This window comes from Babylonia areolata, chromosome 24 (assembly GCF_041734735.1).
Source record: "Babylonia areolata isolate BAREFJ2019XMU chromosome 24, ASM4173473v1, whole genome shotgun sequence".
Lineage (NCBI taxonomy): Eukaryota > Metazoa > Mollusca > Gastropoda > Neogastropoda > Buccinidae > Babylonia > Babylonia areolata.
Window position 1 is genome coordinate 23,204,075 of NC_134899.1, and position 12,452 is coordinate 23,216,526.

Here is a 12,452-nt window from a genome sequence, read left to right on the forward strand (position 1 = left end):
GTCAGAGTATATGTGGTCATGTTCACTTGAAATATACGCATATAATACCGAGTAATGTATCAGGTGATTTGGTCCATCTTGGAAACAACAGCTACATTCACACATTGTTAATAACTTAAAGAAAGCTTCTCCTTGTTGACAGGCGGCCAACTTCTAAGGTGAAGAATCTGTTCCACTGGGGGTGACTGGTTTGGTGCAAATGAAAATAACAATAAAATGAACAAGTAATAAGGGTGGTGGGGTGGGGGTTGTCACCAGGTGCAATGCTTATCCTCCCATCACAAAGGGATTACGTAATGCCCAATCCTGCTTATAACAGAATCAGGCCCACAACAAATAGGAAGGCCGGTTATGCCTACCTCCCAAAACGTCTGACAGATGGAATTATCATGGATTGAAGAAGGGGAGGGTGAAGCTGGCCAGGATGACTGACAGTTTGCGTGTATGTGCGTACAATCTCCTTCTGAAGGCATCCAGCAAAGTTGCTGTGACAACCTCTTCCAGGAGACTGTTCCACTGAAATAATATGCATGAAGAAAAATGTCGGCTTCCTAAACTGAGTGTGGTGGAAAGGAATGTCACAGACCAGGGAGCTGGATCGTCACAGTCTTTTGTGGCAGCAGGTTGGGGCACAGCTGGTGTTGATCATCAGGAGCCCATGGTGGAATCTGTACACAGCTGTTGAAATGTGAAACCCAGATGGGTGCTCATCACATGATTACTGGAAGAGGCTCCACAGAAGATTGTTTAGAAGAGGCTCCACAAAAGATTGTTTCTTTCTTTGTGTTTAGCAAAGTCAGGAAACACAATCCTATTTTTCAGATGTTATTGTGGCATTGGATGATGATGGAAGGGGTCTGATTTAAAAAAAAATTACTGGTCTGAAAATGGACACACTTGAATAGCATGCTAGAACTGCTTGTGTTGCATTTTGTTTTGTTGGTGATTTTTCACTATATATTATGTACACCAGGGCAGTGTACATATGGCTGGATTGTGATTGATGGGACTCGGCTTTTGACTGTTTTTTCTATTGCCAGTTCACATAAATTAGCATGAAATAAAATGAAATATATGTGCAGATTTGTGAGCAATATATGCTCAACCAAATACTTTGATCTCAAAATATACTTTGCAAAAGGAAACCAAGATTACAGTTTTAAAATGTGATTATTTCTCTACTGGGGTTCACCATTCACAATTTTGTATTAAAATTTTCTACACACAACACTTTGCTTCGATGCATGCTACAATACAGATCTGCTATGTCTTGCCTGCACAAACTGAGCTGCCCATAATTATGATGAAGTCATTCTGACAGTATACTGTATTGCTCCAACTCGATATTCTTACCTGATCAAGAAAACAAACATGATGATCTGGTAAATAGCTTGCACGATGTATCGTGCAAAATGTATTGTTTCTTCTCTTTATTGTGCACCATCATAAGTGCTCTTTACAAAATAACACAAACACCAGAATGACCATGGCACTTTTGTTTATTTGTTTCTCCACTGAAACTCCCAACAAAACCATCAAGGTTGCAGCCAAATGATACTGCTCTGACTCAAAAATGAAAACCTGTGAACTGTGAATTTAAAAAAAAAAGAAAAAAAAGGAAAAAAAAAGAAGAAGAAAACACACAGAAATACAAACATGTACATGAATTCACTACAACCAATATGCACACTCTGGCTCAAACACACATGTGCAAACACATGCAAATGCACACACACACATACATGCTTACATGCTGTCTCACAGTCCTACACACACACAGTTATCATCTCCTCTTTCCAGTCATTTTGGACAGGTCAAAGTTGGCTGAATCAATGTGGCGTGGCTTCTTCTTGTGCTGAGATTTATGCCAGTTATTGGCATAATAGGGATAATCTCCACCCCAAGCACCATCCTCCTGATCCCCTCTCCGTGTCCAGTTCCTTGCATGGTGATGTTGCCTCTTCTCTGACTTCCATTGATTGTTCTCATACCTGTCAGCAGGACGTGCTTCCACTCTTTCTGCACACACAGATGAACAGGATGACAAATATTATCTTGTCATACCTCAATATCATGTGCTGTATTTGATGTTAAGATAGAGAAAAACAGAAGATTTTGATGTGTAGCTATGAAAGAAGTTGAAAAGGATTGGGTTTTTTTTTTATATTGATCTGTTTGTAACAGAAATTAACAGAAGAGGATTGTAATCATTTTTATATGTTTCAGTAAAAGATACAAGAAGATGATTTATTCATGTGAAGTTCTGAAGTGAGACAGTGAAAAAAACCACAAAAAAACACTGGGCTTCAATAAATTCAAACCTTCCTTTTTATCATCGGTCTTCTCACATGGCTTCAAAGAATACTGACAATGTTTCTTCACTGAAATCATAAACACCGACAATAATGACAAAGATACATAAACTAGAAAGCACAATTTTACAAAATAAGCATAACACAGACAAAGAAAAGTCATTCTGTTGACATCAACAGGTTGTAAGGCTATACGCTACCTGCTGTTCCCTGCACAGCAGTCAGCCGCACAAGACGAGATGCATCTCTTGCAAACTGAATGTGCTGCAAAACAAATTTATTATGGAATCAAAGACAACGTCCATCATTAAATACTCGTGTGTCATACAGTATGCACACATCCAGCACTATTTCATTTTATCAGCATACATGTGTGTGCATGTGTTTGCATGTGTGTGTATGTGATCTCAAGTGTAACATCTATTCACATGGTCATTGGAGTGATTTTAGACGATTGCATTCATTGTACACATCTGACATGTACATATGAACAATAACTAATAATTCTTCTAATGTACATTTGTATAGCACCCTTTCTAAGAGCTCAGGGCACTTCACATTAAAGAAAAAGTTACAAATTACATGAACCATTCATTACCACTCTTTTCTCCCTCCCCCTCCCTCCCACGATCCCTCTCTCATTTGTCATACATACAAAGTGAGCTGACATGCCTGGAATGCTGTTGGAGAAGATGGAAACTGAGAGTGCTTACAGACATGTTTTAAAAAAGATGACTTTTTAGTAAAGAGCAACAAGAGAAGGAATTGGACGAATGGATATGATGTGAAAGAGAGACACACAACTTTGTATTTCATTCTCGCCTCAAATGGGAGCCAGGGCAGAGTACGGTGGTGGGGAGAAATGCGATGAGTACATGGGACTCGGAGAGTCAGACAGGCAGCATTTTTAAAGAGTTTTTTAATTTGTTGAAGAAGATTGTGTAGACAACCTGTGAGAAGAGAATTACAGTAGTTGATTCATGAAAGCACAAAAGCAGAAATTAGAGTTAACCCAATGAAGTTCACGACTGACTGTGCATATCAGATCGATCACTTGAGCATGCACACTGAGGTTTAAGTCAAGAATGACTCCGAAGTTCCTTGCCGATTTAGAAAACTGAACTGTGGCATCACCAACCACAAGAGAAGCAGGGAAAAGGACAGAGGAATTAATCATACTCATAGCTTCAGTTTTGTCATCACTTAAATTTAGTTTGTTAAATAAATGTCATCCAGGATTTAACATCAAGAATGCAGTCTTGCACTGGCTGAATCAGACTGTCTATTTGGCTAGATTCTGCAGACTTCTGTGGCCATGTATCATCATCAAAAGAGAAGTGAAGAACAGAATAACCTGAAATGGCATGAGGAGCAGTGTACGGAACAAACTGAACAGGGCCTAGTGGCATATCATATGTTAAAACATTTATCCATAAGAATAGAAGGAACACAAACACACACAGACACACACAATTTACAAGATGAATACATAAACATGTATGCACATAGACAATGCTCTGATACAAACACAGAAGTTCTTTCAAAGAAATTTTTTTGTTTTTTATTATGTGTTCTTTCACTATTGCAACACTTTTTATTAGTGAACCTTATGAGCAATACTTACATAAGATAAGTTTTAAACAATTAAAAAACGAAACAAAAAAACAAAACAAAAAACAACACAAACAAACAAAACAACCCTTCCCAGTTTGTTTGTTCCTAAATAAAGTGTTTCTTACAGACAGTACTTACATCTTCAATTTTCTTTGCACTTGGTTCATCTTTGAAGCGCTTAAATTCAGTGTTGACCTTCCAACGACTGGCTGTAACAAACAAGCTTATGGTCACAAATAGTTGAAATACAAGATGACACTGACTAATGTGCCATGAATCACCTGATTGCTTTGCTCATCGCTCAGAACTCTTGTAACAATTGCAAAATGTTATCATTGATGCATCATTTGGCAGTTGATGACTTGTGTAATAACTACAAAATGCTTGACCCAACAATCTATCTGTCTATTTGTCTATAATTACATATATAATATATATTTTCATATATATATATATATATATATATATATATATATATATATATATATATATATATATCTACCCCCTATCTATACAAATATGATTTCTATGAACTTATTTGTAAATAATTATAAAAAGCTAATTTAGTTTTTGTTGACACATTATGCATATTTCATGATAGTCAATATCCTGATTTATCAAGACATTATAGGCCATGAATGGGTAAATATGTCAAAAGCAAAAACGAAAATGATAAAAACAAAACAAAAAAACCAGCTCAATAACTGACAGAGACCTAACCTCAAACTGTCTGCTGAAAATCTCTTAAAGTTAAAATATTATTCAGCAAAACAACAACTCATGTTTCACAATGTTGTCAGCACTCATACTGTGTTATACTCATAGTGTCATATTTTAATTTTTATATTCCGAAGAAAGAAAGAAATTATCAATCAAAACTTTTTAATGCCTGGCAACAGACTGACATTTAAGGACTGAAATGGTAAAGTGGCAAATGTACTAAAACTGTAAAAGTAAAGTAAAACAGATTAAAGAATATCACTATCCAGCTCCACTCTCTTTGAAGGCATCTGATTAATATTTTAAAATTATCCAAGGCGGTCAAAATTGTTGTACATCATATACAAATCTCAATTACCTCCATCCATACAAAGAGATGCCAACCACACATGTAAGTTCCAGAAACACACAGAGTATTATGTGCATAGTGGTTGTGTACACACATACATTATCAATAAAAGAAATTCATTTTATATGTCTGAATATAGTTGTCTTACATTCAGTGGTTTAATCTTCTAAATCATTTACATTACTTGTAAAATTTTGTTATTCAAATGCATGAGCATGTCACAATGATTACAACAAATGATGTAGGTGTGTATCTATTATTGATATCAATGTGTGTGTGTGTGTGTGTGTGTGTGTGTGTGTGTGTAAAAGAGCATACGCACATCTGGTGTTTGGATTGTTATAGTGTGTCAGGCACCTATGGTGGAAGCATGGGATTTTCTCAGACACACTGCGCACTGATGGACCCCTCCTTCCTACCTCCCTACTCTTCTCCCCCCACCCCCCTTTCATGGCATCTATCCCCACCAACACCCCTCCCCATACCCTCTCTCCCTTTCCCCCCTTCCCTTGGCCAAGTACAGAGGGAGCAAGTTATCAAGAAATACTAAGTAAAGATGGTATCTCCTCTGACCATTCTCTTCCTATACACCCCCCTGCCCTTTTCCCTTCCACTCCCATCACCCTCAACCCCGTCCCCCCCTCCCCCCCCTCCTTACCTCCCCATGTCGATCTCTGGCAGGATGGCATCTGCCTCAATGGTCACCACATGGTGTGGTGTGTTTATCATGAGCTGTTTAGAACAGAATCAGGGCTGGGCGATCTTTCCTCCTCCTTCCCTTCCTCTTTTCATCACCCCCCCCCCCCTCCCCTCCCCTCCTCCTTGACAATGCTGGGTTCTGTGAGAAAAGTGTTGAATGTGCAAGTCTAGCACGGTTGGTCCCAGATTGGTCTGTTAACTTCAGCCAATTGGAAACGTTCTGGGTCAGAAGATAGTTTGCATGCGGTGCCAGCTTGTGAAGAGGATAAAATGAATAGGCAAGTGGGGTTTCTTTCTTTTCCTTCCTTGAAGCAGGCCAGGAGAGCCAGACGGACAAGACAGTACCATGGGGGCTGTGAGTGTCAAACTAGCATCTATTTTTCGGACTTAGTTGAATACTTGATTTATGGTATACTTGGATTCTGTGACTAAGACACTGGCTCAGTGGGATTGTGTTCTGCTACATGAATATAAAGTGAACCCTGAAACGTTGGGGCTGTGAGTAATGCTTGTACTGGTAATTTGGTTTGTTGGCAATTTACTTTCTGGTTTTTGGAAACAGTTTGGAGTTTGTCGAATTGTAATGTTGTATCACAAGAACATTATGACACTTTTGGCTGATGTGGTATTGCACAGTTAATGTAACTGGAATGTGTTGATGCAGATACCATGACTTGTGAGAGAGCATAGCCCGCATGTGTATGGCTTAATTGTATTTGAGGCTGGTGACTGAGGGAAAAGTGGTTAAAATACACAATGTAGCCAATACATGACTAAATGGAGTACTGGTTTAGGGTATTTGGGTATCCCCCCCTTTCCTGTTTCCTACAGGTTGATATTATGGTATGATGCTTGGACATCATGTTTGGGTTTACAGGTTGTGCATCTTGGCTTACATAAATGATAATGTTCAGTAACATGTCAGTGGTGTGTCAATTGTTGTGTCAATTGTGTGTCAATGTAAGCATTTAGACACAAAGAAACACAGAGATTATGTGTGGGTTGCATCTGTGTAGAATGTTTTGGTTGTAACAGTTGGAATTATTTTGAGGCATGACATACCTATTTTGTATGTTAGGTGGTGATGGTTATATTCAAGGTGAACAAATCTACAGGCTAACTGTATGTTCATGCTTTTCCATGTGTGTGCACATGGGTGATAATGCAACATGGGGACATGTGTGACTTGGTAGTTGTGATTACCATGTGCTGTAGTCATGTGTTATATGCCAGTGGGGTAACACATAGCTGTATGTGTTCAATAAGATTTGAGACCACTGACAGGCAGTCCTATGTTGGTGCACACAGGTTGCTATATATTTACCAAATTACTTGGTAACTATATGATTCCCATGTAAACATTTTACCAATGAGATACTTTGCAGATACAAAGTACAGATTTGTTCAGTCTTAATGGAAACAGCTATTACTGTATGGTGATTTAACTGGAGTTAAACACTGGGAGTTTGTAATTGTCTGCCACATACTTGGTACGACAGCTATTATTCTATGGTGGTTTGACAGGAGTTAAATACTGGGAGTTAGTATTTGTTAGTCATATATTTGGTGCACATTAACTTATATGTCACTGATTGTTGATGGTAAGCTATATGAAGCTTGTTTTACATTCTTACATAGATCTCTTTGAGAAGAGAGTGTACGGCTAGACATTGAGTGTCAGAATGGAGAAAGGTTATCTGTGGAATTGTTTACTTGTCCAGACAACATAATGATGTTTCTGTTACATCAGTGCGATTATGTCTAGCATATGTTTTGGTATTGATTTAACCTGGGTTTTAATATTGTGTGTGTTCCAGGTGTGCTGTTAAGTTAGAGAAATAAACACCTCAATTCATCTTTCTAAAAGACCCTGCTGTGGTACGAGGAGAGAGTGGATTGTGCACCTATCCTCTGCCTGTTATCCTACTCTACCTCTTCACCTTCTACACCTACCCCTACTCAACCCCTACCCCCACCACTACTCTACCCCCCCTTTTAACAACTTGGCGTCGCCGACAGGATCAGCAGGTGAGGTGTCTCTTATCTTTAGCAGCACACAGCCCAACGCAGCCCAGCACAGCCCAACCCAGCCCAAGGATGACCATGTCTACTACCACAGCACAGCAGTCACCCATGCAGTGGTGTGCGGCACCCACACTACCAGTGTTCACTGGTGAGCCAGGCGAGACGTCGGCTGAGGACTTCGTCACTGAGGCGGAGAGGGTCCTGGCCGCATACCCCATGGGAGACGAGATGGCTGCATACTTCATCTACAGCCATCTGCAGGGAACCGCACGCAGGGAGCTGATGCTGCGGGACCTGGAGGACACCAACACCCCAGAGAAGGTGACCGGCATTCTGCTGGGGGTGTTCGGTGATGGACGGCGTGTCACCACACTACTGTCCATACTTTTCAGCAGGGTACAGCAGCCGGAGGAGTCCATCATGGACTACTCTCATGCTCTGCGCAGCATGGAGAGAACCATCCAGATGAAGACGACTGGGGCCCTCACCGCTAACATGCTGAGGGACCACTTCATCAGTGGCCTCCGGAACACCTTGTTGAAAAGGGAGCTGCGCCAGGTAGTGAGGCGAGAGCCTCAAACCACCTTCATCCAGGCCAGAGATGAAGCCCTGAGGCTGCAGAGAGAGCTGGAAGAGGACCAACAACAGCAACAGGCCAGGGAACAGATGGCACGACTGGGGGACAAACTGTTGTTGTTAGAGGGAAAAGTCAGGTCCATGCAGGGGCTAGTTTCAGGTCTAGTTGGTCAGAGAGATGATGTTTTAGTTAAGAACAGGGCTGTGGGCAAAAAGAAAAAGAAGAAAGTTGGGAAAGCAAAAATCCAGTCAGCAGTGGGGAATAGGACTTCCCCAAACCACAACAAGGGTAAGGATTTCCCCAAAGTAAAGAGCAAGGTTTCCCACAATGAAATACACAGAGACTTCCACAATGGTCTCAAGGGGCGGGATCACAAACTGGAAGAAAGCATTTCAGATAAACTGATGAAGAGCCATTCAGTAGGTGACTGCAATGGTGATGATCCATGCCGAGATGAATGGGTGCTGCTGCCCATGCCACCTGATCCAGGGATTCCTGGTCAATGTTGGAAGAGGGAGAATGACGTAGACTGCCAAGCTGCAGTCAAGACTCCGAGACCATCACGCAAATCAGTGTGCACTGGTTTGTGTGAGACTAGCACCAGGTCTCATCTGAAGCCTGAAATTCACATGTCTTGTGGCTCAAAAGGTGCTAGAATGTCAGCTCAAATGGATAGGAACTGGGATGGGAGACTGACAAGGTCAATACTCCCAAAATGTAGTGCTATGTACAAGACTAATGTGAACCACCTTTCAGTGAGTAGACTTGCTGCTGTAGCCTGCTAGTGGATCTGGTATTTTGCATACAGGGTGGTGTTTTAGCTGGAAGTTTAATGCTGCTTTTCATGTTTTATGGTTATTCAGTCTGTTGAAGTTACAATTTCTATACTGGCCTTTCTTGTTTGAAGGTTTTTAGGTACTGCTTTTTTGTTGCTGACAATGTTCTGCATTTATTTGCAATATGTAAGGGTGACATACATCAGATAATGTATGATGACAGGGATTCCTGTAAGATCCTTATGTATTAATGTTTTGCTAATACTTTTCGTTGGAGAATTTGTCTCACCATTTGCATGAAGCAATTGATTGGTATGCGATCTGCAGCAATGAGGACATTGCTTTCAAAAGCAAGGGGTGGATGTTATAGTGTGTCAGGCACCTATGGTGGAAGCATGGGATTTTCTCAGACACACTGCGCACTGATGGACCCCTCCTTCCTACCTCCCTACTCTTCTCCCCCCACCCCCCTTTCATGGCATCTATCCCCACCAACACCCCTCCCCATACCCTCTCTCCCTTTCCCCCCTTCCCTTGGCCAAGTACAGAGGGAGCAAGTTATCAAGAAATACTAAGTAAAGATGGTATCTCCTCTGACCATTCTCTTCCTATACACCCCCCTGCCCTTTTCCCTTCCACTCCCATCACCCTCAACCCCGTCCCCCCCTCCCCCCCCTCCTTACCTCCCCATGTCGATCTCTGGCAGGATGGCATCTGCCTCAATGGTCACCACATGGTGTGGTGTGTTTATCATGAGCTGTTTAGAACAGAATCAGGGCTGGGCGATCTTTCCTCCTCCTTCCCTTCCTCTTTTCATCACCCCCCCCCCCCTCCCCTCCCCTCCTCCTTGACAATGCTGGGTTCTGTGAGAAAAGTGTTGAATGTGCAAGTCTAGCACGGTTGGTCCCAGATTGGTCTGTTAACTTCAGCCAATTGGAAACGTTCTGGGTCAGAAGATAGTTTGCATGCGGTGCCAGCTTGTGAAGAGGATAAAATGAATAGGCAAGTGGGGTTTCTTTCTTTTCCTTCCTTGAAGCAGGCCAGGAGAGCCAGACGGACAAGACAGTACCATGGGGGCTGTGAGTGTCAAACTAGCATCTATTTTTCGGACTTAGTTGAATACTTGATTTATGGTATACTTGGATTCTGTGACTAAGACACTGGCTCAGTGGGATTGTGTTCTGCTACATGAATATAAAGTGAACCCTGAAACGTTGGGGCTGTGAGTAATGCTTGTACTGGTAATTTGGTTTGTTGGCAATTTACTTTCTGGTTTTTGGAAACAGTTTGGAGTTTGTCGAATTGTAATGTTGTATCACAAGAACATTATGACACTTTTGGCTGATGTGGTATTGCACAGTTAATGTAACTGGAATGTGTTGATGCAGATACCATGACTTGTGAGAGAGCATAGCCCGCATGTGTATGGCTTAATTGTATTTGAGGCTGGTGACTGAGGGAAAAGTGGTTAAAATACACAATGTAGCCAATACATGACTAATTGGAGTACTGGTTTAGGGTATTTGGGTATCCCCCCCCCCTTTCCTGTTTCATACATGTTGATATTATGGTATGATGCTTGGACATCATGTTTGGGTTTACATGTTGTGCATCTTGGCTTGCATAAATGATAATGTTCAGTAACATGTCAGTGGTATGTCAATTGTTGACATACTGTGGGAACAATGTAAGCATTCAGTCACAAAGAAACACAGATTATTATGTGTGTTGCATCTGTGTAGAATGTTTTGGTTGTAACAGTTGGAATTATTTTGAGGCATGACATACCTATTTTGTATGTTAGGTGGTGATGGTTATATTCAAGGTGAACAAATCTACAGGCTAACTGTATGTTCATGCTTTTCCATGTGTGTGCACATGGGTGATAATGCAACATGGGGAACATGTGTGACTTGGTAGTTGTGATTACCATGTGCTGTAGTCATGTGTTATATGCCAGTGGGGTAACACATAGCTGTATGTGTTCAATAAGATTTGAGACCACTGACAGGCAGTCCTATGTTGGTGCACACAGGTTGCTATATATTTACCAAATTACTTGGTAACTATATGATTCCCATGTAAACATTTTACCAGTGAGATACTTTGCAGAGACAAAGTACAGATTTGTTCAGTCTTAATGGAAACAGCTATTACTGTATGGTGATTTAACTGAAGTTAAACACTAGGAGTTTGTAATTGTCTGCCACATACTTGGTGTGACAGCTATTATTCTATGGTGGTTTGACAGGAGTTAAACACTGGGAGTTAGTATTTGTTAGTCATATATTTGGTGCACATTAACTTATGTGCCACTGATTGTTGATGGTAAGCTATATGAAGCTATATGAAGCTTGTTTTACATTTTTACATAGATCTCTTTGAGGAGAGAGTGTACGGCTAGACATTGAGTGTCAGAATGGAGAAAGGTTATTTGTGGAATTGTTTACTTGTCCAGACAACATAATGATGTTCTGTTACATCAGTGCAATTATGTTTAGCATATGTTTTGGTATTGATTTAACCTGGGTTTTAATATTGTGTGTGTTCCAGGTGTGCTGTTAAGTTAGAGAAATAAACACCTCAATTCATCTTTCTAAAAGACCCTGCTGTGGTACGAGGAGAGAGTGGATTGTGCACCTATCATCTGCCTGTTATCCTACTCTACCCCTTCTACCTTCTACACCTACTCAACCCCTACCCCCACCACTACTACCCCACTTTTAACAGGATGTTTAACAATAAGACAGATGGAGAAAGAACAGGAAGGTGGGGTGATGTGGGAAGGGGGCAAAGAGGGAGGAAGAGGTTGGGAGTAGGGGAAGCATGGGATTTAAAAGCCACTGTCATGATACCAATACATTAATTGATTAATTAACAATAACATGTATTTTAACTCTTGTTGTTACTCCTGGTTAATACATTGTTAATATCAACATTACCTTGATCACCATCATCATCATTATTGATCCTACAGTGGTATATAATCTTTTTTTCTTTTTTTTTTAAAATATTAATAACAGTGACTGAGTGAGTGTAATGACTTGAACTGGTAAAATCTAAAGTGAATAACTGAGCTGCTTGAAGGCAGTCATCACAGAAAAAAACAAAAAACATAATCAATGAATAGCTCCCTACCTCTCAATGCTCGTCGATTTCCAGCATACACGGCCTGGCAGGTTCTATGGAGTTCCTTGAACGCAGATAACACCTGTTCACACACAGAGAACACCACTTTTATGTATTTTTTGTTGCTTGTATACTGGATATGTCTCATTGGCTGGAGGAGAGTGACGTACAGAGAGACCTGGGTGTACTGGTGGACACAGACCTAAGCTTCAAAAATCATGTGGCACATGCAACAGCAAAAGCCAACAAAG

General features: G+C 40.8%; 2 protein-coding genes across 2 annotated transcripts in view; one reads left to right on the forward strand and one right to left on the reverse strand.

The window, feature by feature from the left end:
- Positions 1–1,604: 1,604 nt before the first annotated feature.
- The window catches only part of LOC143299002 (uncharacterized), an 11,728-nt gene continuing 880 nt past the window's right edge, over positions 1,605–12,452 (reverse strand). Inside the window, exons 2-5 of the mRNA XM_076612073.1 lie at positions 12,211–12,283; positions 4,065–4,135; positions 2,513–2,576; positions 1,605–2,019 (exon numbers count right to left, since the gene is read on the reverse strand). Of these exons, the coding sequence (XP_076468188.1) occupies positions 1,784–2,019; positions 2,513–2,576; positions 4,065–4,135; positions 12,211–12,283 (444 nt within the window). The 3' untranslated portion in view covers positions 1,605–1,783. The remainder of the gene's footprint in view (positions 2,020–2,512; positions 2,577–4,064; positions 4,136–12,210; positions 12,284–12,452) is intronic.
- LOC143299042 (uncharacterized) lies at positions 5,653–9,731 on the forward strand. Its single transcript, XM_076612132.1, has 2 exons — positions 5,653–6,049; positions 7,512–9,731. The coding sequence occupies exon 2, from the start codon at positions 7,792–7,794 to the stop codon at positions 9,079–9,081; it is 1,290 nt and encodes a 429-aa protein (XP_076468247.1). The 5' UTR covers positions 5,653–6,049; positions 7,512–7,791; the 3' UTR covers positions 9,082–9,731.